This window comes from Pongo pygmaeus, chromosome 3 (assembly GCF_028885625.2).
Source record: "Pongo pygmaeus isolate AG05252 chromosome 3, NHGRI_mPonPyg2-v2.0_pri, whole genome shotgun sequence".
Taxonomy (NCBI): domain Eukaryota; kingdom Metazoa; phylum Chordata; class Mammalia; order Primates; family Hominidae; genus Pongo; species Pongo pygmaeus.
In genome coordinates this window covers 83,545,815-83,571,520 of record NC_072376.2, presented here as the reverse complement: position 1 = coordinate 83,571,520, position 25,706 = coordinate 83,545,815, and the positions used below count along the sequence as shown (strand labels likewise).

Sequence of the window (25,706 nt, the reverse complement as noted above, 5' to 3'; positions counted from 1 at the left end):
TGAGACAAGGCAAGTCCCTTCTGCCTATGAGCCTGTAAAATCAAAAGCAAGCTAGTTACTTCCTAGATACAACGGGAGTACACGTATTGGGTAAATACAGCTGTTCCAAATGGGAGAAATTGGCCAAAACAAAGGGGTTACAGGGCCAATGCAAGCCCAAAATCCAGTGGGGGTGTCAAATTTTAAAGCTCCAAAATGATCTCCTCTGACTCCAGTTTTCACACTGATGCAAAAGGTGGCTTCCCATGGTCTTGGGCAGCTCCACCCCTGTGGCTTTGCAGAGTACATCCTCCCTCCTGGCTGCTTTCATGGGCTGGCATTGAGTGTCTGCAGCTTTTCCAGGCACACAGTGCAAGCTGTGAGTGGATCTACCATTCTGGGATCTGGAGGACAGTGGCCCTCTTCTCACAGCTACAGTAGGCAGTGCTTCAGTAGGGACTCAGTGTGGGGGATCCAACCCCTCATTTCCCTTCAGCACTGCCCTAACAGAGGTTCTCCATAAGGGCCCCACCCCTGCAGCAAACTTTTGCCTGGGCATCCAGGCATTTCCATACATCTTCTGAAATCTAGGCAGAGGTTCCCAAACCTCAATTCTTGACTTCTGTGCACTCACAGGCTCAACACCATGTGGAAGCTGCCAAGGCTTGAGGCTTCCACCCTTTGAAGCCACAGCCTGAGCTCTACATTGGCCCCTTTCAGCCACAGCTGGAGCATCTGGGACACAGGGCACCAAATCCCTAGGCTGCACACAGCACAGGGATCTTGGGTGTGGCCCACAAAACCACTTTTTCCTGCTGGGCCTCTGGGTCTGTGATGGGAGGGGCTTCCATGAAGGTCTCTGACATGGCCTGAAGACATTTTCCCATGGTCTTGGGGATTAACATTAGGCTCCTTGCTACTCATGCAAAGTTCTGCAGCTGGCTTGAATTTCTCCTCAAAACATGGGTTTTTCTTTTCTACTGCATTGTCAGGCTGCAAATTTTCTGAACTTTTATGCTCTGTTTCCCTTCTAAAACAGAGTGCTTTCAACAGCACCCAAGTCACTTTTTGAATGCTTTGCTGCTTAGAAATTCCTTCCGCCAGACACCTTAAATCACCTCTCTCAAGTTCAAAGTTTCACATATCTCTAGGGCAGGGGCAGAATGCCTCCAGTCTCTTTGCTAAAACATAACAAGAGTCACCTTTGTTCCAGTTCCCAACAAGTTACACATTTCCATCTGAGACCACCTCAGCCTGAACCTTATTGTTCATATCAGTATCAGCATTTTTGTCAATGCCATTCAACAAGTCTCTAGGCGGTTCCACACTTTCCCACATTTTCCTATCTTATTCTGAGACCTCCAAACTATTCCAGCCTCTGCCTGTTACCCAGTTCCAAAGTTGCTTCCACATTTTCGGGTATTTTTTCAGCAACACCCCACTTCTGGTACCAGTTTACTATATTAGTTAGTTTTCATGCTGCTGATAAAGACATACCCAAGACTAGGAAGAAAATGGGATTTAATTGAACTTACATTTCCACATGGCTGGGAGGCCCAGAATCATGGAGGGAGGCGAAAGGCACTTCTTACATGGTAGTGGCAAAAGAAAATGAGCAAGAAGCAAAAGCAGAAACACCTGATAAGCCCATAGATCTCATGAGACTTACTCACTATCATGGGAATAGCAAAGGAAAGACTGGCCCCCATGATTCAATTACCTGCCCCTGGGTCACTCTCATAACATGTGGGAATTCTGGGAGATACAATTCAAGTTGAGATTTGGGTGGGGACACAGCCAAGCCACATCAGTGATGAAAATAATAAGTACTAGATGGCATTGGAAATTCAAAACAGGAGTAGTTAACATGAGCTGGAATATTCAAGGATGGATATAAAGAAAAAGCAACACTTGACAAGTTTTGAAGTAAAGGTAAGGCTTGGAAAAGTAAAGAGAAAAAGAGAAATTTGGGTACAAGAGTAATGTGCATTCAATAAGATTCATGAAATGTCAATCAGATATACATTTCTTTAGAGTGTGGATAGAGCAGTATAGAGCAGAAGTTAAGAGCATGAACTCCAAAGAGCCAAATTAACAATGCAAATTTAAAAGATAAGGAATGATACCTAAATGAAATGGACTTTCATCCCACCAAATCTTACTGCAAAGTAAAACCAAAAATAAAAAAGCAGTAGCCCATTTAAATAATGAAAATGGCAATGATGATGAAGATTTATATAACATTTTGAAGTGTATTAAGTATTTTCCTTTTCACAAAACAACTCAGTAGAAAAAGCAGTTCAGACTGAAGTATAATATCTGTATTATGAATCAGAAAACTGAAGTTCAGAAGAGTTAAGGTTTACTATGCTTATTTAAGTCTTCAAAGCTATTCCTATGATCCTGGATGGATGTTTCTGCTGCCACAGTGATTAAAATACTCAATGTTATGTTCTGATACTCTGGATGTCATTGGTGAAGGTCAGTGAAAAAAGACTGATATAATAAAAAAGTATAATCTATGATCTCAGATTGTAAGTTTATATCTTAGCTTATTAATAAAAAAGTTCAATAATAATCACTTTTTCCTCTTACCAGAACAAAATTTTAAGGTTATAATGATGTGCATTTATCAGACTAAATGAACTAGAGTTGATTCTATCTATAGTGAGAATGAATACTTAGCAGCCTGAAAGTCAAAGAACCATGGGGTTTAGCAAAGCACAAGTGAAGATCTGTAAATTAAGTGTGTTGTAACTCTCTATTCATTGTGGTCTGTGGACAAGTCAACTAACTAATCTACTTTCACTAATTCTACATGTGACACTAACTACAAAAAAATTAACATTTAAATGTTGTATTTCCTCAAATTTGGAAAGTTTTAGGCTATTATTTCAAATAATTCTAAAAGCCACAATATTTTCCATTTATTAGATGAACTAAGTCTTTTACTTGCATTGCTAAACTCTAGATAGTTACATTCCAATTTATTTCTCCCATTTCTTACCTAACCTTTTATCCAAGGAAGAATATTTTATTTGGTTAAAACTCTTTTCTTCTGTTATTTTTGTTCTCTAGAATGGAAAGATGCTTCTAAAGTCCCTGGTTCCTCTTTGATTGATGGCTTTGGCCCACACAGTTGTGTCTTTCACTGAACCCCAGCTACACTTTACTGTCAGTACCATAGTTTATTTGGTGTGAATAATCAGCTAAGATATAAACTCACAATCTGAGATCATAGATTATACTTTTTTATTATATCAGTCTTTTTTCACTGACCTTCACCAATGACATCCAGAGTATCAGCACATAACATTGAGTATTTTAATCACTGTGGCAGCAGAAACATCCATCCAGTCACCATAAGACCCTTAAAATTTTTTTATTATTCATTTTTAATAGTAATTCTGGTAATTAGCCTATTCAGCATGATGTGTGCCTCAAAGACAAACCAAAGGCCAGAAACTTCAACTGAATACCTGTCTGTTCCACAGTGGCTTTCAGGGACCTAAAAAGACCCTAATCCAACTAGGCAGAACTCATTATACTCACTAAGAGCACAGGCACTAGGACCAGGATGCAGCTCTACCATTTAGATGCTATTTAACTTTAGGAAAATTACTTAATCTCCTCATGCCTCAAGTTTGCCAATATGTAAAATAGAGTTGACAGTACCAACCCCAAAGCATTAGTTGTAATTAGGTGTCCAATCTATGCTAGTTGTTAATTATTGCTTACGTAGCAATAGACTCAATACTATCAGATAGAGCTACTGAATGATGAAGACTACAGCTAATTTTGAAGTTCAAAGCTTACAATCATTCCCTATGCAATGACTCAGTTACTTCCTACCCTCTTATATGTGTATGCATGGAACACTGATTAGTCAGGAACGTCATCTTGGCATGATTAACCACTGGCTTTCAGACTGTAGAAAACATTACTGCTGTCCTTTTAACATGGTGGCAAAAAAAAAAAAAAAGAATCGTTGTTTTCATTTCAGTTCAGTTCCAGTGAGTAAAACCAGCCCATTGGTGGGTAACACATGGAGAAACCAGGAAGCTCTGCTGGTGACTGATAAAGTCATGAGATTCTGCTGAGACACATAAATCAACCAGCCACTGGATCAATCAGACAAGTGAGCTAGAAACAGTGGGGAGCTCTTCTCTTTCTAAAGAAGAACAGGAAAAACTTCCACCCATGGTGTGACCTCTTCATAAATTTACTCTGCAGAGATTCCCTATTAAGAGGGAAATTGGGGAGCAGTAGAATCTGCAAATATACCCCAACACGTAAAAAAAAAAAAGTGTTGGCTCATCTTTTTATTAGCCATTTCAGTTGACAACACTCCTTCAAAGCTCCTAATAAAGCACTCCATATAAGGTATAAAACTTTTTATTTAACTAACTTTACAGTCTGGCATATGTGCATTTAAAATTCTCTTGGGGTTGGGGGAAGGAAAGGAAGGAGATGTAGATCCAAGCTGCAAATGTGTTGAATAATATTCAAAGAGAACACTTGTCCAACTCTTTTTGCAATTTTTCTTTTTGTTCCAAATGCTGACCACCAAGAAGGGCTCTTGAGATGAAGCCATTTTTTGGTTGCCAAGGAAATTCCCACAGAGCCTGAAAAGCCCTCTCAGAGCTGGGAACAGCAACATCTTCAGTCAAAGCAAGAAGAAACAGACAGGTGGCCAAGTCTACGGCCACTGCACTTTTCACCTCCTTACTTCGGAATACAAGTGATTAGCCAGCTCGGACGTCCAGTTAGATCAGGAAAATAAACTCAGTTTTAATCTCTATACTTTAAGCTTCTGACAAAAGCCCTCAAAGTGAGCTGGGAGGCAAATGCTAGATACTGAGATTCTTTTCATTTTGAATCACTAAGCTTTTAGTGGAGTGAAACATAAAGAATAAACTCAAATCTGACCGGCAAATAGTATCTTAGCAGTGGAGGCGGATTCGATAAACTGTTTAAAGATCTAGAACATAACTCATATAATCTTTTGGGAAGGTAATTAAATTTGCAATACACGGTAATCCAGCAATTCCACTTATAAAAATTTCTCCTCCAGAAATACTCATGAAAGAATGCAGAAAAATTACAATAAGGGTACTTCTTAAAGGCTTATTTGTACAGCACAGAACTGAAAATATCTAGTCATAGAAGATAGAATCAATAAAATACGATTCATATATACTATATAGCCTTTAAGAAGAATAAGGTAGGTGTCCACGGTATTGTTAGGTTAAAAAAATCAAATTTTAGAACAATACAATCAGATTTTTATTATTTATATAGAAATATACAAGTATTCATCTATCAGAAAAGTTCATTAGACTCAACATCAAGCTGCTAATGTCAGTTGTTTTGAAGGATTTGAATTTAAGAATTTTCACTTTTTATTGTATTCATTTTTTGCTTTGTTTAAATTTTACAGCATTGTTGTATATTTTGGATCAGAAAATTCTAAAGTTTTAAAAAATATTGTGGATAATAACATGTTACTATAGTAAGTAAAGAATGATTCCATGGGTGGGGCACAGTGGCTTACGCTTATAATCCCAGCACTTTGGGAGGTCAAGGTAGGCAGATCGCTTGAGCCCAGGAATTCGAGACCAGCCTGGGCAACATGGCAAAACTGCATGTCTCAAAAAAAAAATTCCATATACATACACACAAAAAAAATTAGCTGGGTATGGTAGTGTACACCTGTAGTCCCCACTATTCAGGAGGCTGAGGTAAGAGGATAGCTTAAGGCCAAAAGGTGGAGGCTGCAGTGAGCCAAGATTGTGCCACTGTGCTCCATCCTGGGTAACAGAGTGAGACTCTGTCTCAGAAAAAAAAAAAAGAATGATTTCCTATATATATTTACAATTACTACAAAGTTTTAAAAACTGTACTCTTAAAAGAGTGTTCATCACAAGGTATTGCTGTTTTCTGGTTTTGTAACAATTTGCCACTTCCAAGAAGAAAAATACTTGTTTCTTTTATGAAGTCTCTGTCAGATGCAAGTAACTTGTGATGTGAGAGTATATGTCCATCAAAGATTATTGTTGACAGCATGCTACTGTTCTCTGAAATATATTCTAGGTATATTCCTGGTAATGGCATACTGGCAGAATGCTACATATTGAAAAGAGAAAAAAGGTGACATCAAATGTAAAACATGCCAGTTTATTAAGATATCCAATAGCTACAATTTCTTTGGTTAAATGTTGAATACAGGGATGCAGTGCAATCGGAGTTCAATTCTTTCATAGGAACAGGTAAGAATGTGGCATAGAGCGCCTTTTTGGCTGTTCTGTCCTGTTCCTACACATCCTGATGCTCCTTTCTGAACCACAAAGACTAAGAAGGTTTCCTGTTACCATTCCTCAGAGAGGACTCCAGTGAAGGCTTCATGAATCATGTGTCATTAGCCAGTTGGCATGCCTGATGTTAGCCAACAGTAATAGCAAGAGGACCACAGGTGCAAATATAATTACTCAAAAATTCAATCTCACTATTCTTGGTGGCTTACACCCACTTCTAGTGCATTAAATATTTCAATAATTAATATTTACTGATTAATAATGTAATATAATTAACAGTACATGGATGACCTTTTAACTGGGAAACTCTTTTTCTTTCTTACAATATTTCTATGGCACAGAAGAACTTCCTTTGCTGATAGTAATAAGGTCTTAATGGCTATGGCAAACACATTAAGAAATGGGCTCTTATGGGTCTGTGAGCTCTCATTTTAATGCACTGGGATATTCATACAATACTTAATATAGGAATAACACCAGACGATCCAACACATTCACAAATTTCTCCATCCTATCACATTGCATCTCCAGTGAGCTTTTTAAAATGTAAATCAGAACATACAAACTCTAGGTAAAAATCCTAACAGAGTGTCTTACTGCACTTACAATAAAATAAAAAGGTCCTCCGGCATATTTTCCTGACTTGTCTACCACTGCACACCTGCTACATTTGCTCCAGCCACTTATGACTTTTTTTTTCCTGTTTCTTGAACACACCATCTTCATTTCAGCCTTAGGCCTCTACTCTTGCTTTTTGCTCAGCCTAGAAACCTCTCTCTCCAGATCCTATCCTTACTGGCTAACCCTCTTACCTAAAATAGTTTTCCTGTACCTCTCCACATTACCGTGCTTTATTTTCAAGACAGCACTTATGATTATGTGAAATTATCCTATGTATTTATTGTTTTTCTTGTTTACAGTCTGTCTCTTCCCAAAAGTATGGAAGTTCCATGAGTCAAAAGATGTATCTGTTTCATTCACTTCTGGAACCCACAACTAAGAACATTTTCTAGCACAGAATATACATTTTGAATGAATGAATTCAAATCATAGCTGCATGCAGTGACAGGGTGTTTTAGGAGTTCAAATTTATTGTAGCTGCAGTTACTTAAAACCATAGCTCTAAATTTCACAAAAGGCTCCCTTTTTCCTAAAATAATACACGAGATAGAGTTCAGTTTACTTCATATAGGATCACCTGCTTCAGTTTAAAGCTAATACAAAACCCGTTCTTAAATGAATGCTAGTTTTCTATTCCAGACAAATAGCTTTTAAGAATGTACAACATTAATAAATGCGGAGATGCAACTGTCCCAATTTTAAAATACATACCTTCTTTAAATCAGTATTAATATCAATGCTTCTCAAACCCTACTAATCCCTGTCAACTGTTTAAGCTTTAATATGGGAGAAGCATAGAATGGGAAAAGGAAGCTATCTTAAGCCAAATTTCTTGTAGAGAGGGAAAAAATAATGACAAACTTGTTTTGTTAATTATCTAAGCACAAGCTGTTCCCCTGTGAAAGGGGCCCAAGGATATCATTGCATGGCTATACAAGTTCCCCTCAGGGACACCTGGCTGAAGGAAAGCTGTAGGTGCTGAGCCAGAGAGATGCTCACCAAAGTCACTAAAACTGTAGTGACTAAGGACCTCTAAGGACCCTAACTACCTTCTCACAACACGCCTTTGTTCTTAGGTTTTCACAGATGTGATTCCATCTGGAGCTCCTCTAACATAGCAATGTCTCACCGCTCCCTGAAACCATGCTAAAGACAATTATTATAACCTCAGAAAATATGAACCTTTCTTAGACACTGTACCTCCTCTGAGGGGTGAAGTAAGACCACCCACATTCAGTGTGAACTGTAGGTTTTTTTGACTGAGCCATGGAAAGGAAAAGGAGGTGCTTTTGTACTTTTCCTTCACTGTGAGCATGAAATAACTATTAATGCTAAGAGAAGCTTTATGTGAGCCCTGGGATGGAAATCTATCTTCAAAATCATGAGAAGAAGTCATCTCAGTGGACCTGGTTGACTCACTCCTATATCATGTATGTGTAAGAAAAGGATTGGGGGTTATTCCCCCAATAATCACAGGATGTTTCCTTCTAGATTTCATTTTAAGATAGTTATGGCTTAGCAACTTTAAACTTATACATGGGTAATGGTTTCATCCTCATACTTTCTGACAAAATATTTAAATTCAGGTCTATTTCTTTAAAAGACCAAGACTTCAAACACAGGAATCAAGGCAGCAAAATATATTTAAACATAATAGGCAACAGACAGTGCTAAAAATGATTCTAATATGCTTTAGAAATTAACCTTAGGCAAAAACTCCACCACAAGACCTATGGAACAGATTCTCAGATTAGCCAGCTAAATAATGAATATCACAGAAATAATAACCAGATAAGCAGTTACAAGGTTATGTGGACCTCAAGTGTCCCCCTGAGAATCTGCAGGCTATTTCTACATCTACTGCATCCACTGCAATCTACAGACTACAATTTCACTTGAGGTTGACATGTAATTGTGAGATGTTATAGCATCATTAATAAACCTGGAAAAAGTCAACATTTTTAAAGCCATTGCACCACTAAGCACAGTATTTCTACAAGAGTTAAAGCTACGGGGTAAAATGAAGAGAAAAGCTCTTTCTTATCCTCATAGCTGAAGCCATATTCACATGAAAACTGTAACTAAAGCCACTGCATTTGATAAGCACCCACCTCACATGTAAATTTTTAAAAGAACAAAAAAAGAATAAGAAGAAATGGAAAAGCAAATCAAAGGCAATCAAGAAACATAATTAGATAATGTGAAAAATACTCCATAGCAACAAAATAGAAGAGATTATTTATGTAGATTTACAACTAGATGAACTCCAGATGTATTTTTTAAATCTACTTCTCCACAGGTGTTTTTCTGCTTAATAAATATAACATCCAGGTTGGAATATGGTTGAAGCATTGAATCACCTAAATTCTGGCTATGCTCTTCTTCTGCTGTTAACTATTTTAAGCCATTTTTCAATAAAGCAGCCGCTACTGAAATCGTAAGCACATAGGCTTGGCAAAGCCAGAAAGAAAAAGTGCAGCCCACAGATTTGTTTCTTCTGTTTTCCCAAAACAGAATTTCATAAAAAATATGCCCTCAAATTCTGTCACTATGTAGCTGTCAGAAAGAGCAATTCTGTTCCTCTTCATAACTCTGAACATTAAACCCATTCTTTGTGCTACTAAGAAGTTAGATAGCTCCAGGAAGTTGCAAGGCACCATCACAACTGTTCAAATTGTATCCAGGCAGAATAATCAGTCAATCAGAAATTTCAGTCCTGGTCAAATGGAAGTTTTTGGGGCCAACTTGGACAAGTACACAAGACAAGTTTGAGTTTACTGCCAAGATCACTTCCAGGACACTGGCTAATTAATTATAAAAGCTTTCTCAAAACAAATATAAGCCTGGAAACTTTTTTCTTTCCTGTCCAAACAGAGAAGAAACAGGTTAAAAAAAAATAAAAGCCAGAGTTTATCACAGCTTCATCTTACTTGCAAATCCACTTTCCTTTTTCTTGCCCTAAAATGATCCAGGAGTTTTTGTATTTGAAGTTACCAAAATAGTAGGTATAGAAACTGAAAGTGTTAGTTTGATTTCTGTACCTGTACCTTTGGTTGTAGAAGAGATTATGAATTAGTTGCAAAAGCCTCTCTTCAAACTCTGGTAGGAAGAGAGAATGGAGTTTCTTCCTCTCTTGAAGAACTCATTGGATTAACTATATATACTATAATAGATACAAATTAGATTAATAGCTGCTCTTATAATTATATATTCATCAACCTTCCTTTGCTGGCTTTGAAAACAAAAGGAACATTCCTGAATTAAATTTTCCTTGCTTCATCTTAACATGAACCTTGATGACTATGAGATGCTAGTGATAGGCACTGAAGATTCTGGTTTTAAAGACTCCATTCCCATGGGCTTTATAACAAAATCAATACCCACAAAAAATGTTCCACATATTTCTTCTACTACTGGAATCAACATTTTATGTAATATGCATCTTAAGCCATCAGATTTCTTCGGCATATGCCCAGATATGAAAAGACCCAATAAGTTAGTAAATTTATCTGTCAGCATTTACCAGCTGCTTCTTGTCAAATTCCTGGCAAGAGGAGAGCTGCCCTTAACAAAAGAAGGCTTCCTCAAGAACTCCATCAACAAGATATTCCTAAGCCTAATTAGTACACTGCCTTATCTAGTATTAAGACTCATGGCAAACCTTACAAATAATCAGCATGGCTTGGTAAACAATGAAGGGAGACAAAATGTGTGAAATAGATTTAAGAAAACTTCTAGTGGCATAAGTTCTCCCTTTTCCACTATAGGTATGTATCTACCAATGTACCCATATTTAAATGCTCTTCTTCCTGATCATTTCAAGAGGCAGAAAGATGAAAGGAAGGTGACAATCCACATTAGCATCTGAAGGAGCAACTGAAGGAGTCAAGAATTTATCTCAATGTAAAGCGGGAGGTAAGTAAAGAAATTAGTCCTGACCTAAACAGAGTCCCTCTTCTGGGGAACACAAATGAATAAATGAAGACAAGATGGATAACATCAAATTTCAGAGCATCATAAAGGTCATCAAGAAGTCCTGAACTTAAAATGATGGGAAGCCACTAACCATTTTTAATCTAGAGTAGAAAATGAGGGCAACTATGTAAAAAGTATATTGAATTGAATTCCAACAGCTTTCCTAGCAATTCAGATGTGAGATGATGAAGACACTACCAGGGAGGAAGGAAGGAAGGAAGGGAGAGAGGGAGAGAGAGAGGGAGGATGGGAGGGGAGGGGAGGGAAGGGGAGGGGACAGGAGAATGGAATGGAATGTACACCCTTTCTGTACTTTCTAGAATTCACCGAGGCCTATAAACCTCTGTGACTACTACAAGTGCTGTCAGTTAAAGAGAAACACCATCATGAATATGGCTTCTTGAAAAAAATCAGCAAAGTGTGAAAAGAAGAATCTTCAAACTCACCCACTTAAAAGACAGAAAGAGAAAGAACAAGTCATCCCTCAGTATCTGTTGGGGATTGATTCCACAACCTCCATCAGATAACAAAATTGGACAATACTAAAGACCCTGATATAAATGGCATACTATTTGTATATAACCTATGCACATCCTCATATACACTTTAAATTGCTCTGGATTACTTATAATACCTAATATAAATGCTATGTAAACAGTTGCTATGATGTATTATTTAGAGAATAATGACAAGAAAAAAGTCTGTATGTGTTCAGCACAGACCCAATTTTATTTTCATTCTGTCCATGGTTGGTTGAATCCATGGATATGGAACCATGGATATGGAGGGCTAACTGTACAATTAGCATATCAAGCATGAAGCCAACTAGAACCATACTCTTCTACTATATCAAAGGACAAAATGGTAAGTTAAAAGAGCAAGAATCAGATATTTGATTTTCTGAGGTGAGTTATGTATTATAGTTTCCACTTAGTAAAGAATAAAACTAGTGTCCATCATCACACAACTAGCCAGTTTTGGAACAAGTAGCAAGACCAGATTTTCTTGTTTCATGTTCCTTCTTCTTTCCAATATATGCTACTTCCCCTTCAATCCTGGGGAAACAGTCTTAGGATTGCTATGATTTTTTTAAATGTACTGCTTTCATTTCTTCAAAACTTTGAATTTTTTCATTTAGGAAGCATCATTTTTCCATATACTATATTCTTAAAATATAATTTTCTTGCAGAGATATTTACTTAGCTGGGGAAAAAATGGCCCAGTTTACACCATATTCTCTTCAAAAGAAAGCAAGCAGATATTTAAAACCGATTGCTCTTCATTCAACTATATGTTTTAATAGACAAACAAATATATAGCTAGTGAGAACTTAACTGTCATTACCTTGCCCTAAAGTATCCCCCAAAAGTTAACAACAATGTCAGCATTTCTTAGCATTTCTTTTTTTTTGAGACAAAGTCTCGCTCTGTCACCGAGGCTGGAGCACAGTGGTGTGATCTCAGCGCAATGCAACCTCTGCCTCCCGGGTTCAAGCGATTCTCATGCTTCAGCCTCTGGAGTAGCTGGGATTACAACCCTGTGCCACCATGCCTGGCTAATTTTTGTGGTTTTAGTAGAGACAGGTTTTGTCATGTTGGCCAGACTGGTCTTCAACTCCTGGCCTCAAGTGATCCGCCCACCTCAGCCTCCCAAAGTGCTATGATTACAGGTATGAGCCACTGTGCCAGGCAAGTATTTCTTTATAATTTACCAAAATACTTTCTTCATAAGTTATCTCGTTTAATCCCTAGAATAAACAGAAGGCAGGGATTATTACTATTTTAAAGCTGAGACAACTATTGCTCTAAGATTTAAATTGCCCAAGTGACTGCATCTGCAACAGCTGAAGTAGACGCACATTTTTCCCTTCTGATTCCAGCTCCCTTCACACACTGCTTCTCCTTCTCCCCAGGAAAGTGCAAACTGTTGTCTGCACATAAAGGTCCATTTTAAGTGAAGCAACCATCACCTCTAATCCTTTCTCAGCATCTTTTAGATATACGTTCTCTTACATTTCAAAGAAGCAAGAATTTTTTGCTCACCTGGTCCTTCTCCGGTTTATCAGAAATGTCATTCAGACTGGAGGAAGTCAGATTCCTATGGGTCATGGCTGGGCTACCTGGAAAAACACAAGTAAACTCTAATTAAAGACTTCTTTTCAATAACACAAAGACTTTGGTAGTATACTTAATAAACATTAGTAGATGATGATGGAAATGGTGATGATACTTTTAACCACACTAGGATTCTTCTGAAGAGTTTTCCAGAGTCCAGGTTGGAGTACAAACATAGTTAAATGTAAAGTATGTAAAATCCCAAATACCTTGTTTAGGACTTATTGCCTGGTTCAGTTTCAAGGTAAGCTAAACTTTGAAAGAAACTTCTAAGACAATAAGCATAAAAATAAAATTTTTCCTGGTTTTGTTCACTCTTTGTCATTGCCCTTTACATACATGCTAATCTATCTGGTTTCCTTTCCTTTTCCTGTTGCCTGCAGAGAGCAGCTGTTTCCTCATCTTCAGCAGAGCTGACCCTGGATGCCAGGCCCAGACCTCCTCTTCCCCAGGCCTTGGCAGCCCTTCCTAGAATGCCACTCACTCAGATCAACCCGAAAAATCTTGGTCAAAGTGTTCCCTTCTCTGGCTAACACTTGGATCAAGAATATTTCTTGTTAGTGGGCATCTGATTTAGAATCCTCACTCTTTGCCTCATTGTAGTGTTATCATAGGCTGCCTTATTTCTCTGCATTCCCATTTGCCAGAATAAAATAAGCATATCCTCTTTTCCCCCTTAACATGTTAAACCTCTTCTTCAAGTGAAAGGATGGATGTCATCGGAATACTACATGGGAACCAATCTCCCTGACCATATAGCAGCTGTCAATATGGTTCAGTGGTGATCCATCCAATGATTTCAGACACTATCATACACAAATAGAGAAGAAGGACATGTGGAAGAGCCACAGGCTGTTTTCAAGTAGACCATGTTAATCAACAGAATACTGAACTTTCATTCTGCAGTCGGACCTGAAATTTCTAGGCTTGCTAAGCAAAAAAAAAAAAACCTAACTTTTCAAAGCCAAGATGTTTGACCCAACTGCTGCAGGGTGCTGAGTAATGCATTCATCCTTAATCCTCAGTGATCTGACTCAGGCTGCTCTTTACAGCAAGAGGACAAGGGTTGAAAAGAAGCACCGAAGTTCTAACATAGCTTCACATTTGCTTCCAAATAATTCTTTAGATTACAGACTTTAATTCCTTCAGATAGAGACCTCAACATATAATTTCACAAAAGACTAAAATCTACCCCTAATAAATTAATGCCTATATAACAGCAGCTATTTAAATATCATTCCTTTTAACTACCAGATCAGAAAAATTATAATTTCCTTGAACTGGCAAGACAGGATATTTTCCACTCTGTTGCATTTCATCAAGTAAGCATGGCCTAGATCTCTTAAATCTTTTACCTGGTTGGGTGTTTTAGTCTAGGAAAATTTAAGCACAGAGCATTATTCAAAGGAAAATAACATTTGAAAATGTGCTTTATGTGCAAAATTAAAAGAACCCCTTTGAAGGGCACATTTTCTTCTTTGAGCCACGTATTAGATTTCTAGTGTCCACTCAACACAAAAGACACTAGGTACAATCCTGAATGTCCCCAAATAATGCTGAGATTGAAACTAATAGAAAATGATGAGTACAGACAATTTTGCATTTTACGTTTAAAAACAAAACCAGCTATTTGGACTAACTGGGTAAAAGTTCTGCCTGAATAAGTGAATAAATCTGAATTATACAATCCTAAAGCAATGAAGCTTTAGCAATCCTAATCATGTTAAAAATAGCTTATGTAAATAAATAGGTAAGATAAATTTCTAATCATCAAATCATTTATATGTAAGTGGCAGTACTGAAATAAATTTAAAGCAGTTTTCCATTAAGTAATTTAAATTTCCTAGCCAATAGCCTAAAGTCATTGATTTGCTATAGGCACTCTTTATAAACACTGCAAAGGCACATTTCAGCCCAAGCACTATCCTAACTGCTGCAAAATCTGAATAGGTAGAAGCCAAATTAATGAGGTTTTCATTATAATGGTAATCTTGATTGATGTGACAGCTTTTCCAAGAAACCTTATATACCGTCTCATCATTCTTTGCATTTCTGAAAGACAATGATAGTATGGCTATCTATATTTATACTACATGAGGAGAAAGAGAAAGGTTCAGGTCCAAGAAAAGCACAGGAACCAGATGAAGAAGAGAAGACTAGTATTAAGAAATAATCAAATCTGTTTCCTCTCCTAACTTTCTCTGATTCTCATTAATAAAAGTAATTAATATTAACAGTTTCTTCACTAACGTTTAACACTACAAGAGTCTGCCAGTCAACACTTCCAGTAACTAAGCAAGATGATCAGCATTCTTCAATCTTTTTCCATCCCCCTCCCTACCAAACTCCCCATCCTGACTTCCCAAGACCTTGAAGCAGAGATAAATCCTTCCCAATTCTCTAAATCAGTGGTTTCTACAGTGGGGTCTCCAGACCAGCAATATCCACATCACCTGTACACTTGTTAGAAAGGCAGATTATTGACACTCATGCCACAGCAATTCTTTATTTTATTTTGTTTTTCCCATAAATTACTGGGGTACAGGTGGTATTTGGCTACATAAGTTCTGTAGTGGTGATTTGTGAGATTTTGATGCACTCATCACCCAAGCAATATATACTGCACCATATTTGTTGTCTTTAATCCCTCACCCCCTCCCACACTTCCCCTCAAGTTCCCAAAGTCCATTGTACCATTCTTATGCCTTTGCGTCCTCATAGCTTAGCTCCCACATATCAGTGAGAACATACGATGTTTGGTTTTCCATTTCTGAGTTACTTCACTTAGAATAATGGTCTCCAATCTCATCCAGGTTGCTGCAAATGCCATTAATTCATTCTTTTTATGGCTGAGTAGTATTCCATCCTATAAATATACCACAGTTTCTTTATCCACTCGTCGACTGATGGGCATTCGAGTTGGTTCCTTGATTCTGCAATTGTGAATTGTACTGCTATAGTAGTTCTACTTTTAGTTCTTTAAGGAATTTCTACACTGTTTTCCAGTTTTCCATAGCAGCTGCACTAGTTTACATTCCCCTCAGCAGTGTAGAAGTGTTCCCTGATCACTGCATCCACACCAACATTTACTGTTTTTTGATTTTTTTATTACGGCCATTCTTGCAGGAGTAAGGTGGTTTTTGCATTATGGCTTTGATTTGCATTTCCCTGATCATTACTGATGTTGGGCATTTTTTTCACGTTTGTTGGGCCATTTGTATATCTTCTTTTGAGAACCGTCTATTCATATCCTTAGCCCACTTTTGAATGGGATTTTTTTTTTCCTTACTAATTTGTTTGACTTTGTTGTAGATTCTGGATATTAGTCCTCTGTCAGATATATAGAATGTAAAGAGTTTCTCCCACTCTGTGGGTTGTCTGTTTACTTTGCTGTTTCTTTTGCTATGCAAAAGCTCTTTAATTAAGTGCCAACTATTTATCTTTGTTTCTATTGTATTTACTTTTGGATTCTTGGTCATGAAATCTTTGCTTAAGCCAACGTTTATAAGGGTTTTTCCAATGTTATCTTCTATAATTTTTTATAGTTTCAGGTCTTAAATTTAAGTCCTTAATCCATCTTGAGTTCATTTTTGTATAAAGTGAGAGATGAGGATCCAGTCGCATTCTCCTACATGTGGCTAGCCGATTATCTCAGCACCATTTGTTGAAAAGGGTGTCCTTTCTCCACTTTATGTTTTTGTTTGCTTTGTTGGAGATCAGTTGGCTGTAAGTATTTGGGTTTATTTCTGGGTTCTCTATTCTGTTCCATCGTCTATGTGCCTATTTTTATAACAGTATCATGCTGTTTTGGTGACTATTACCTTTTAATATAGTTTGAAATCAGGTAGTGTGATGCCTTCAGATTTGTTCTTTTTACTTAGCCTTGCTTTGGCTATGCAGGCTCTTTTTTGGTCCCATATAAATTTTGGAATTGTTTTTTCTAATTCTGTGAAGAATTATGGTGGTATTTTGATAGAGTTTGTGTTAAATTTGTAGACTGCTTTTGACAGTACTGTCATTTTCACAATATAGATTCTACCCATCCATGAGCATGGGATGTGTTTCCATTTGTTTGTGTCATCTATGATTTCTTTCAGCAGTGTTTTATAGTTTTCCTTGTTGATGTCTTTCGCCTCCTTCGTTAGGTATATTCCTAAGTATTTTATTTTTTTGCAGCTATTGTAAAAGGGGATGCATTCTTGATTTGATTCTCCATTGAGTCGCTGTTGGTGTACAGAAGAGCTACCGATTTGTGTACATTAATCTTGTATCCAGAAAATTTGCTGAAATCTTTTGTTAGTTCTAGGAGCTTTCTGGAGGAGTCTTTAGGGTTTTCAATGTAAACAGTCATATCATCAGCAAACAGTGTCAGTTTGACTTCCTCTTTACCGATTTGGATGCCATTTATTTCTCTTGTCTGATTGCTCTGGCGAGGGACTTCCAGTGTTGTTATGTTGAAGAGGGGTGGTGAAAGTGGGCATCCTTGTCTTGTTCCAGGTTTCAAAGGGAATGCTTCCAACTTTTCCCCATTTAGTATTATGTTGGCTTTGGGTTTGTCATAGATGGCTTTTATTACATTGAGGTATGTCCCTTTTATGCCGATTTTGCTGAGTTTTAATCAGAAAGGGATGCTGGATTTTGTTGAATGCTTTTTCTGCATTCATTGAGATGATCATGTGATTTTTTTTGTTTTTAATTCTGTTTATATGCTGTATCACATTTATTGACTTACATATGTTAAACCACCCCTGCATCCCTGGTATGAAACCCACTTGATCATGGTGGATTATCTTTTTGATATGTTGTTGGATTCGGTTAACTAGTATTTTGTTAAGGATTTTAACATCTATGTTCATCAAAGATATCGGTCTGTAGTTGTCTTTTTTGATTATGTCCTTTCCTGGTTTGGGTATTAGGGTGATGCTGGCTTCACAGAATGAAATTCCTTCTTTCTCTATCTTGTGGAATAGTGTCAAAAGATTTAGTACCAATTCTTCTTTGAATACACCTGACCAATTCTATCAACACTTTGGGTATGAGCGGGGAGGGTGGACACCAATGTGCATTTTAACAAGCCCTCCAGGGGATTCTGAATCATGCTGAAGATCGAGAACCACTACTCTAAATAAACCAGTTATCTTAACAGTATCTATACTAGTCGGAATCTAAGTTGAAAGAAGTATATACGTTGGAGGGGTATCGCCAGAGGGTAATTCTAATAACAATGCCCTCCTCCAAGCTACTGCTCTAAACTATCATATCTCAAGCAAATCATTAACTTATCATCCTTGCCACATAAACACACAAAGAGGTTATCTGGCTTTTCCTCTGAATCCTCACCTATACAACCAAATAAATAATTTTGTTTTGGAAATGCACTGTTTAATCAGCCTTTTCCAGAAACATATCACCCAAATCCAAGAAGAAAAAGATGAGGGCCAAAAGAGATTATCAACCAGATTATACATGGGAATCAGAAATTTGTGTGTGGAATTTTTGCTAACCTGGGAAGGTGCTGAAAAACAGGTTCCTAACAACGTTCTTCTGAATATTTTACATCTGACATTTCAGAAGACATATTGTCAGAATAAATCAGTGTTTTCTACTTAGATTTTGGCCTATAATGTAAACACATTATACTGCAATCCTGAGCAAGTAAGGATGCTAGAGAAAAATGTCACCTTGCACCAAAAAGGTGAAAATCAAGTGTACCCTAAAGTACGTCGCTTCTTGGGCAAGTGGTGATTCATCCACTCAAAGCTACAACCAGTAGGACCTTTCCACCTAAAATCCAGGGTGTAAAAATGTCTTATGCTTGTTCTTGGTCCAAAGAAACTTTGTGTTTTTTAAGATTCATTTAAAAAAAAAAGAAAAGAAAAGCAGAAGAAGAACCAGTCTCAAGTGCATAATCATAATTAATTTCCATATCACTATCTTCTGGCCATAAGAAAAAGAAAGCTTTGGAGAATCACATTTTCAAGAAGTTTCACACAATCAAAAACAATTTCATTTTCAAAGTACCCACTTGGCAGGTACATACTGTTGCTATAAAAATTAATTACATTCTGTACTAAGTTTGAAAATCATTGTTATTCTTTAGCACACATGTAGCAATTTAAAGTCCTTTGCAATTATGACTATTAGTTACAATAAAAAGGGGTGAGAAGAATCTATGGCACAGAAAGAAGATATTTGAACGTGTACATATTAATGTAATATAATGACACATAAACGTCCTCCTCACCTCATACCTCCATAATGAGCCAATAGAGAACCCACGGACAAGCTAAAACAAAGATCTCATGGCCTATGAAATAAATTGAATCTTTTTTATTCTTAATAATAAATAACATTTGTAGCACAAAAAATAACTAAGATAACTTACATGTAATAGACATACAAGTGGATCTGCATGTTCTTGTCAGAATATTTGAAGGTATGGGTCTGATTTTCACTGCTTGAGACCATAAAACTAGCAATAAATGTCATTTCAGAATAATGTATGTTAATGTGTTCTACACCCACATTGACTCATTGATGTTCTTTTTTCTCCCTTTGTTGGCATAACAAACCTACTACAAAATGTCTATATTCAAGAGTCACGGGCAACTAATCTTTTTGAGTACTAGGTACCTGAACTCACATTATCTTACTTAATCCTCATATCAACACTGTGAGCTTAGTATTATTATCACCACTTGATAATAAACAAATGAACTTCAAGGAGGTTAAGTTCATGGTCACATAGCAAGTGGTAAAACCATAATGTAAATATGGATCTCATAATGCCAATCTCACTGCCTCTGAGAAGAAAACTTATCTCTCTGTGTTATTTGCATAAACACATAAACTTCATCATGGCTAATAAAGAGAAAATGTAATGTACAACCACAGAGAATATATTCTATTTTCATGCCAATTATGTGCAGAATAACATCACTACAGAGGTTTAAGGCAGTTATGTTCCTGGTTTCCAACTTAGCAGTTCCAAAAATGGAGATGGTATTACTCTACTTTCCCATTTTCATAAAGAAAAGAAGGGGGGAAATATTGAACTCAGCCACTCTGTTTGCCATTCTAATTAAATAGTTGTCACAAACCACAGCTCTGTGACAAAGAAGGATGCTAAAGGCAGCAGCAATATAATTATAAAAGAATTACACCACATGCTTCTGAATGTCTTCATTTATAGCCATAGCCAAGTGTTTGTAAAATTCCACAATATACATACAGCCTATTCTCCACTATTTCTATGTTAGTTTTCCATATTTCAAGTTACTTCAGTTCTAATTTCTGCCCATTTCACTCACTAAAAACAGGAATAAAATGGGACAAAGAGAACAAATCACTTAGGATACTTACAATGAGTATGATTGATAAAGTCTAGAAAGAAGGTTAAAAGAGAGTTTGGATTTCTGTCAGACCAGTTTCCTGGTTTTAGACAGCAACAGGTTATTAAGAGTTTCCCCACCCCGTGAAAAAAAATAAAATAAAATAAGCATGTCATTATGGTCTCCAACCCACTTCCATCCCCCACACCCTAAATAAAAGACAAAAATATTTTAAATATTAGACTAAGGAAAGTTATTATAAACATATCATCAGTCAGAAGGTGCCCTTTGGAGGAATTTCATAACTAAGAAAAAATCAGTTTGAGCATTTTTGCTTGTTTTCTTTTTAATTGTTTTGTTTTGTTTAAAATATTTTAATGTTTGTTTTTATTTTATATAATGTAAACTCCAAGAGCCTAGAGCCAAGGCCCTTGATTTGTCTTGGTTGTAGTTATAGCCTCAGACCTTGGCATTAGTGGCACTTAATATTTTGTGAATGAATAATAGTGATGGGGTATCATTTTACCTCCATTTGGAGTTACTACTATAAACACTACTGTGCAAAGTCCATTTCCTATGGAGGGAGATGCTGTGTGCACACTCCAAGAGCCTTCAGACTTGGACAGCCTTAGAGTAAATAAGTAAGAAGTTTGTAGCTGGCCCAGAACTAACAGAACTGAAAGACTCTGCCAAACTGGCCCAAAGCCTGTCGTTGAGCAGAGGGAAAAGAAGAAGCAATAAAGAGGAAAAAGCGAAATTCCCTGCAAAGAAGGAATGAGGATATGAGGATGGAGGAGAAATAAGGCAAAGTGTAAGGATCTCAGCTAAAGGAAAGGAGAGGCTGGGGCAGAGAAAAGCTGGGAGAAACTAAAATAACTTGAAGCATATGATTGTCTTGGAAAGTGGAGCAAATCTGGAGAAAATAAGACATCAAAAGACCCAGATAACCATCAAAGTATGTGAGTAAAGTTGACGCCAAAAGCTGATGTCATTCCTAATGTATGGGATAAAGATAATAGAAAGGATATCCTTATATGGAGAGCTGAAAGTGTGTAGAGGTCAAATCACAGATACCTGCATGAGGCTTCATAAATACTATTGTCTTATTTTAAAAGCCATTCCCTGCCCTTTGGCACCTTTGTTATCTACAGTCCCCTTGATAATCTATTTAACCTCAACTCCCTAGACCCTGTTCATTCCTGTTTTTTAATTTTCTGATTACTCTGTGGGCCTTTCCCAAGATTCAGTGTTAGGTCTAATACACCTCAATATCAAATACAAAAGTTTCATCTCTTCTAATTCTTTCAAATTTCAACCAGAGAAAGCAAAATGCTCTAATTCATTGAGAGTCTTATTCTAATAATATTGCACTAGATATAATTTTTATTGTGATCTAAAATAGGTAGGTTAGGCCAGGCATGGTGGCTCATGCCTGTAATCCCAGCATTTTGGGAGACCAAAGCAGGAGAATCACTTGAATCTAGGAGTTCAAGACCACCCTGAGCAACACAGTGAGGGCTCATCTATATAAAAATTTTTTAAAAGTTAGCTGAGTATGGTGGTGCACACCTGTAGGCCCAGCTACTAGAGAGGCAGTGGGGTGGGGAGAGGACTGCTTGGGCCCAGGAGTTAAAGGTTGCAGTTGGCTATGGTCACATCACTGTACTCCAGCCTGGGCAACAAAGCAAGACCCCAACATGAATGAATGAATGAATGAATGAATGAATGAATGGATATAATATAATAGGTAGCTTAATTTCTTAAAAAATATTTCACTCTTTCTCACAAACACATACGTTAATAAGGCATACAAAATCTCCACTCAGCTGAGAAAGCATTCAAAAGACATATAAAGCCTGGAAAATTTACTAAATAAAAAAGTCCCTATAATGTACTTCAAGGAACCTGTGGTCCCTGTGATTATAGTATTTGTGATTGTAGTTCTCTTTCTCTGTCTCATATTCACACACACATACATGAGCACACTAATATACATAGACACACACCCACACATGCACACACACAATTATGAAGAAAATATTATTCCCTCCCCAAAATGTGAGGAAACCATATAAAATAATTTGTGACCTTCTTATCTCACAAAAGCAGAAAGAGAAAAGAATAGTACTTTCAGCAAGCCTATGCTAGCTAGTTAAAGGCTAAGAGGGAAAACCTATCAACAGTGTAATATAACAGAAGTAAATGAATATCTCACTGCCTTCATTCCAAACAGGCACTGACCCAGAGTGATTTTCAGTAAATGTCCCTAAGCCAAGGTAAAGAGGATCTTCAGTAGGTTCCTGCAGCCACATCATTCCAAGGACACATACAGTGTCTGATTTAGATAAGTCTGATCTACTCTTTTACATATATATGTAGACATCAGCTCCAAGACATAGTAAAATTTTACTGATTCAGATGAGTGGAAGAATTATCTGATTTGATGAGGCATCCAAATTAAAAATACTTTAGGCCAGGCACGGTGGCTCACACCTGTAATCCCAGTGCTTTGGGAGGCCGAGGTGGGCAGATCACCTGAGGTCAGGAGTTTCAGCCCAGCCTGACCAACATGGAGAAACTCCATCTCTACTAAAAATACAAAATTAGCCGGGCGTGGTGGCGCACGCCTGTAATCCCAGCTACTCGGGAGGCTGAGGCAGGAGAATCACTTGAACCCAGGAGACAGACGTTGCGGTGAGCCAAGATCACACCATTGCACTCCAGCCTGGGCAACAAGAGTGAAACTTCATTTCAAAAAAATAAATAAATAAATACTTGAAGTAGGCTACCAATTCAAAATGGTAAACTTAGTATATGACATAGTAACCGGGTTTATCTCCTCAACCTTCCTAGATACTTTAAAAATGACAGATTCACAAAAAAATACCTTTTTACAAAAGTATAAAGCCACACCAATGAAAAGAACAGACAGAAGACCAGCATAGACAAGAGACTCCAAAAACTTTCTGGAAGAAGAGCAGATAGAATAGTAGAACATGACACCATTTATGCTATTTAGAAATGTCAGTGTAAAACTCCATGCAGAGGGACATGGAGTTAAAACAGAGAATATCTTCCCTGCAAAACTCTGAAGAAACTCACATTGGAATCTGCCAAGTACAATGGAGGCAGGAGTAAGGGACAGGCTAAAAAGGATGGATTCAAGGAAAGGGATGGATTCAAGAAAGTATAACACTACCCCATTGGGCAGAATACCCAGAAGCCAAAGCATTTACACTGCAGGGCTCTGCTAAAGAAGTATTCAGAAAAGACCAGGGCATTAGCACAGGTGTTTGTATCTCACAGCAAAGTCTTCTGAATTCTTGAGCTTAGAGCACCCTCAGAATTATGCCTCCTGCTTACATTAAAGCAAATATTCTTTTTTAAGTACAAATGTACAATTGAGCACCATCAGTTGTTTAAGAGAGGAAGTCAAAGACTAAAACCCATACCTTAAAGAAAAAAGCAGGCAAAAGAATTCCAAAAAAGAAATATCACTTAGAAAACTTGAAATAAAAGTTCTAATTAGTTTTTAGAGATTTGAGAAGATACTGTATCCACAAAACATGAAGAGACTGCTATGAAAAATAGAACAAGGAAAAGATTTTAGATTAGACCAATAATTACCTTAAAACCTGTATGTATGAGATTATACATACAGCAAAAAAAAAAAAAAGAAAGAAAAAACCTCAATACAACTATTAGAAAATATTACAACAGGAATCTTCCAAAGAGCAAGGGAAGAGGGAGCAAAGAGCCAGAAAACATAAGAGAATAGATAAGAGGTCCAGGAACCCCAATATCTGATTATTAGGAGTTCTACTAAGCCAGAACAAGGAAAATTGTAGAGAGAACGTTATCAAAGAGAATATAATATCCCAGAACATTATCAAAGAGAATTCAAGAGCCCAGAGATAAAGGACATATTTCTTCAGATCACAAGGACACCTAGGGAAAAATAAAATAAACCAAAAAAAATTTAAAAATTCCTGTATGCAGATGAATCATTGTGAAATTTAATAACACTAAGGATGAAAAAAAAAATCCAAAAGTGTTCTATCTAGAAAGGAAAAGCTATAAGAAACAGATTTTGGAATTCTCTTAAGCAAAACAGAATGGTAGAAGATAATGGGAACATGATTTCAAAGGACTGGAAGAAAATTGTCTTCAATAAAGAATTCTATATGCTTCCAAATCATCAATTGAGTATGAAAAAAATAATATAGAAAAGCTGGGGCCAAAAAAAAAAAAAAACTCCAAAAAATTTTAACCTTAATTTGTCCTTTTATACAAAGTTACTGACAGTGTGATAAGCAAAATGAGGGAATGAACTAAGAAAAAAGAGATATATGGTCTCCAGCGCAGGATGACAATGAAAGTCAATGCCAGAATGTCCATTGTGCAGTGGTCTGGAAAGCAATCAGTCTCGTAAAGCAGGAGGGCAACGTAGGGAAGAGAGGAGCTAACAGGAGGGGCAAATCTGCAAGGTGATATCAAGGGATTCTATAGATGTATCAATATCCTTGAGATATTGAAAGAGCTTAGGAATGTAGTAACAGTAGGCAATTTTTAAAATGCAATCTAAAACTCCACATTTAAGAAAAACTATCCAAAAGAAAATGTACTTACAGTTCATTACACAGCTTTAGGGTAAACCATATTCATATAGTCATAATGATATAAATTCTATTCATGTATTTCTAACATTAGAACAAACTGATAGAGAAAGCACAAAATTTATAGATAAGAGACAAGAATATAAATCTAAAGGCTGGGCGTGATGGCTCACGCTTATAATTCCAGCACTTTCGGAGGCTGAGGTGGGTGGATTGCCTGAGGTCAGGAGTTCGAGAGCAGCCTGATCAACATGGAGAAACCCCGTCTCTATTAAAAATACAAAATTAGCTGGGTCGGATGGTGCATGCCTGTAATCCCAGGTACTCAGGAGGCTGAGGCAGGAGAATCACTTGAACCTGGGAGGCAGAGTTTGCAGTGAGCCGAGATCACGCCACTGCACTCCAGCCTGGGCAACAAGAGCGAAACTCTGTCTCAAAAAAAAAAAAAAAAAAAAAAAAACACACACATATATATATAAATCTAACCTACATTGACAATAAAAAGTACAAGCACCAATGACAGAAGCCTAGAAGGGAAGCAGCAAAAAGAGGGGCAGCAAAGAGTAAGGATGCTAACATTCTTTTTTTAGTTTTTCTTTTCTACTTTTTAAATTTTTTATTATTATACTTTTAAGTTCTGGGGTACATGTGCAGAACGTGCAGTTTTGTTACATAGGTATACACATGCCATGGTGGTTTGCTGCACCCATCAAACTGTCACCTACATTAGGTATTTCTCCCAATGCTATCCCTCCC

The 25,706-nt window shown here is 37.1% G+C and overlaps 1 protein-coding gene across 3 annotated transcripts in view; it reads right to left on the bottom strand.

Moving 5' to 3' along the window:
• Positions 1–25,706, bottom strand: part of SLC4A4 (solute carrier family 4 member 4) — a 386,161-nt gene that overhangs the window by 149,697 nt on the left and 210,758 nt on the right. For all 3 annotated transcript variants that reach the window (XM_054485495.2, XM_054485497.2, XM_054485496.2), the window contains exon 7: positions 12,932–13,008. In XM_054485495.2, the coding sequence (XP_054341470.1) occupies positions 12,932–13,008 (77 nt within the window). The remainder of the gene's footprint in view (positions 1–12,931; positions 13,009–25,706) is intronic.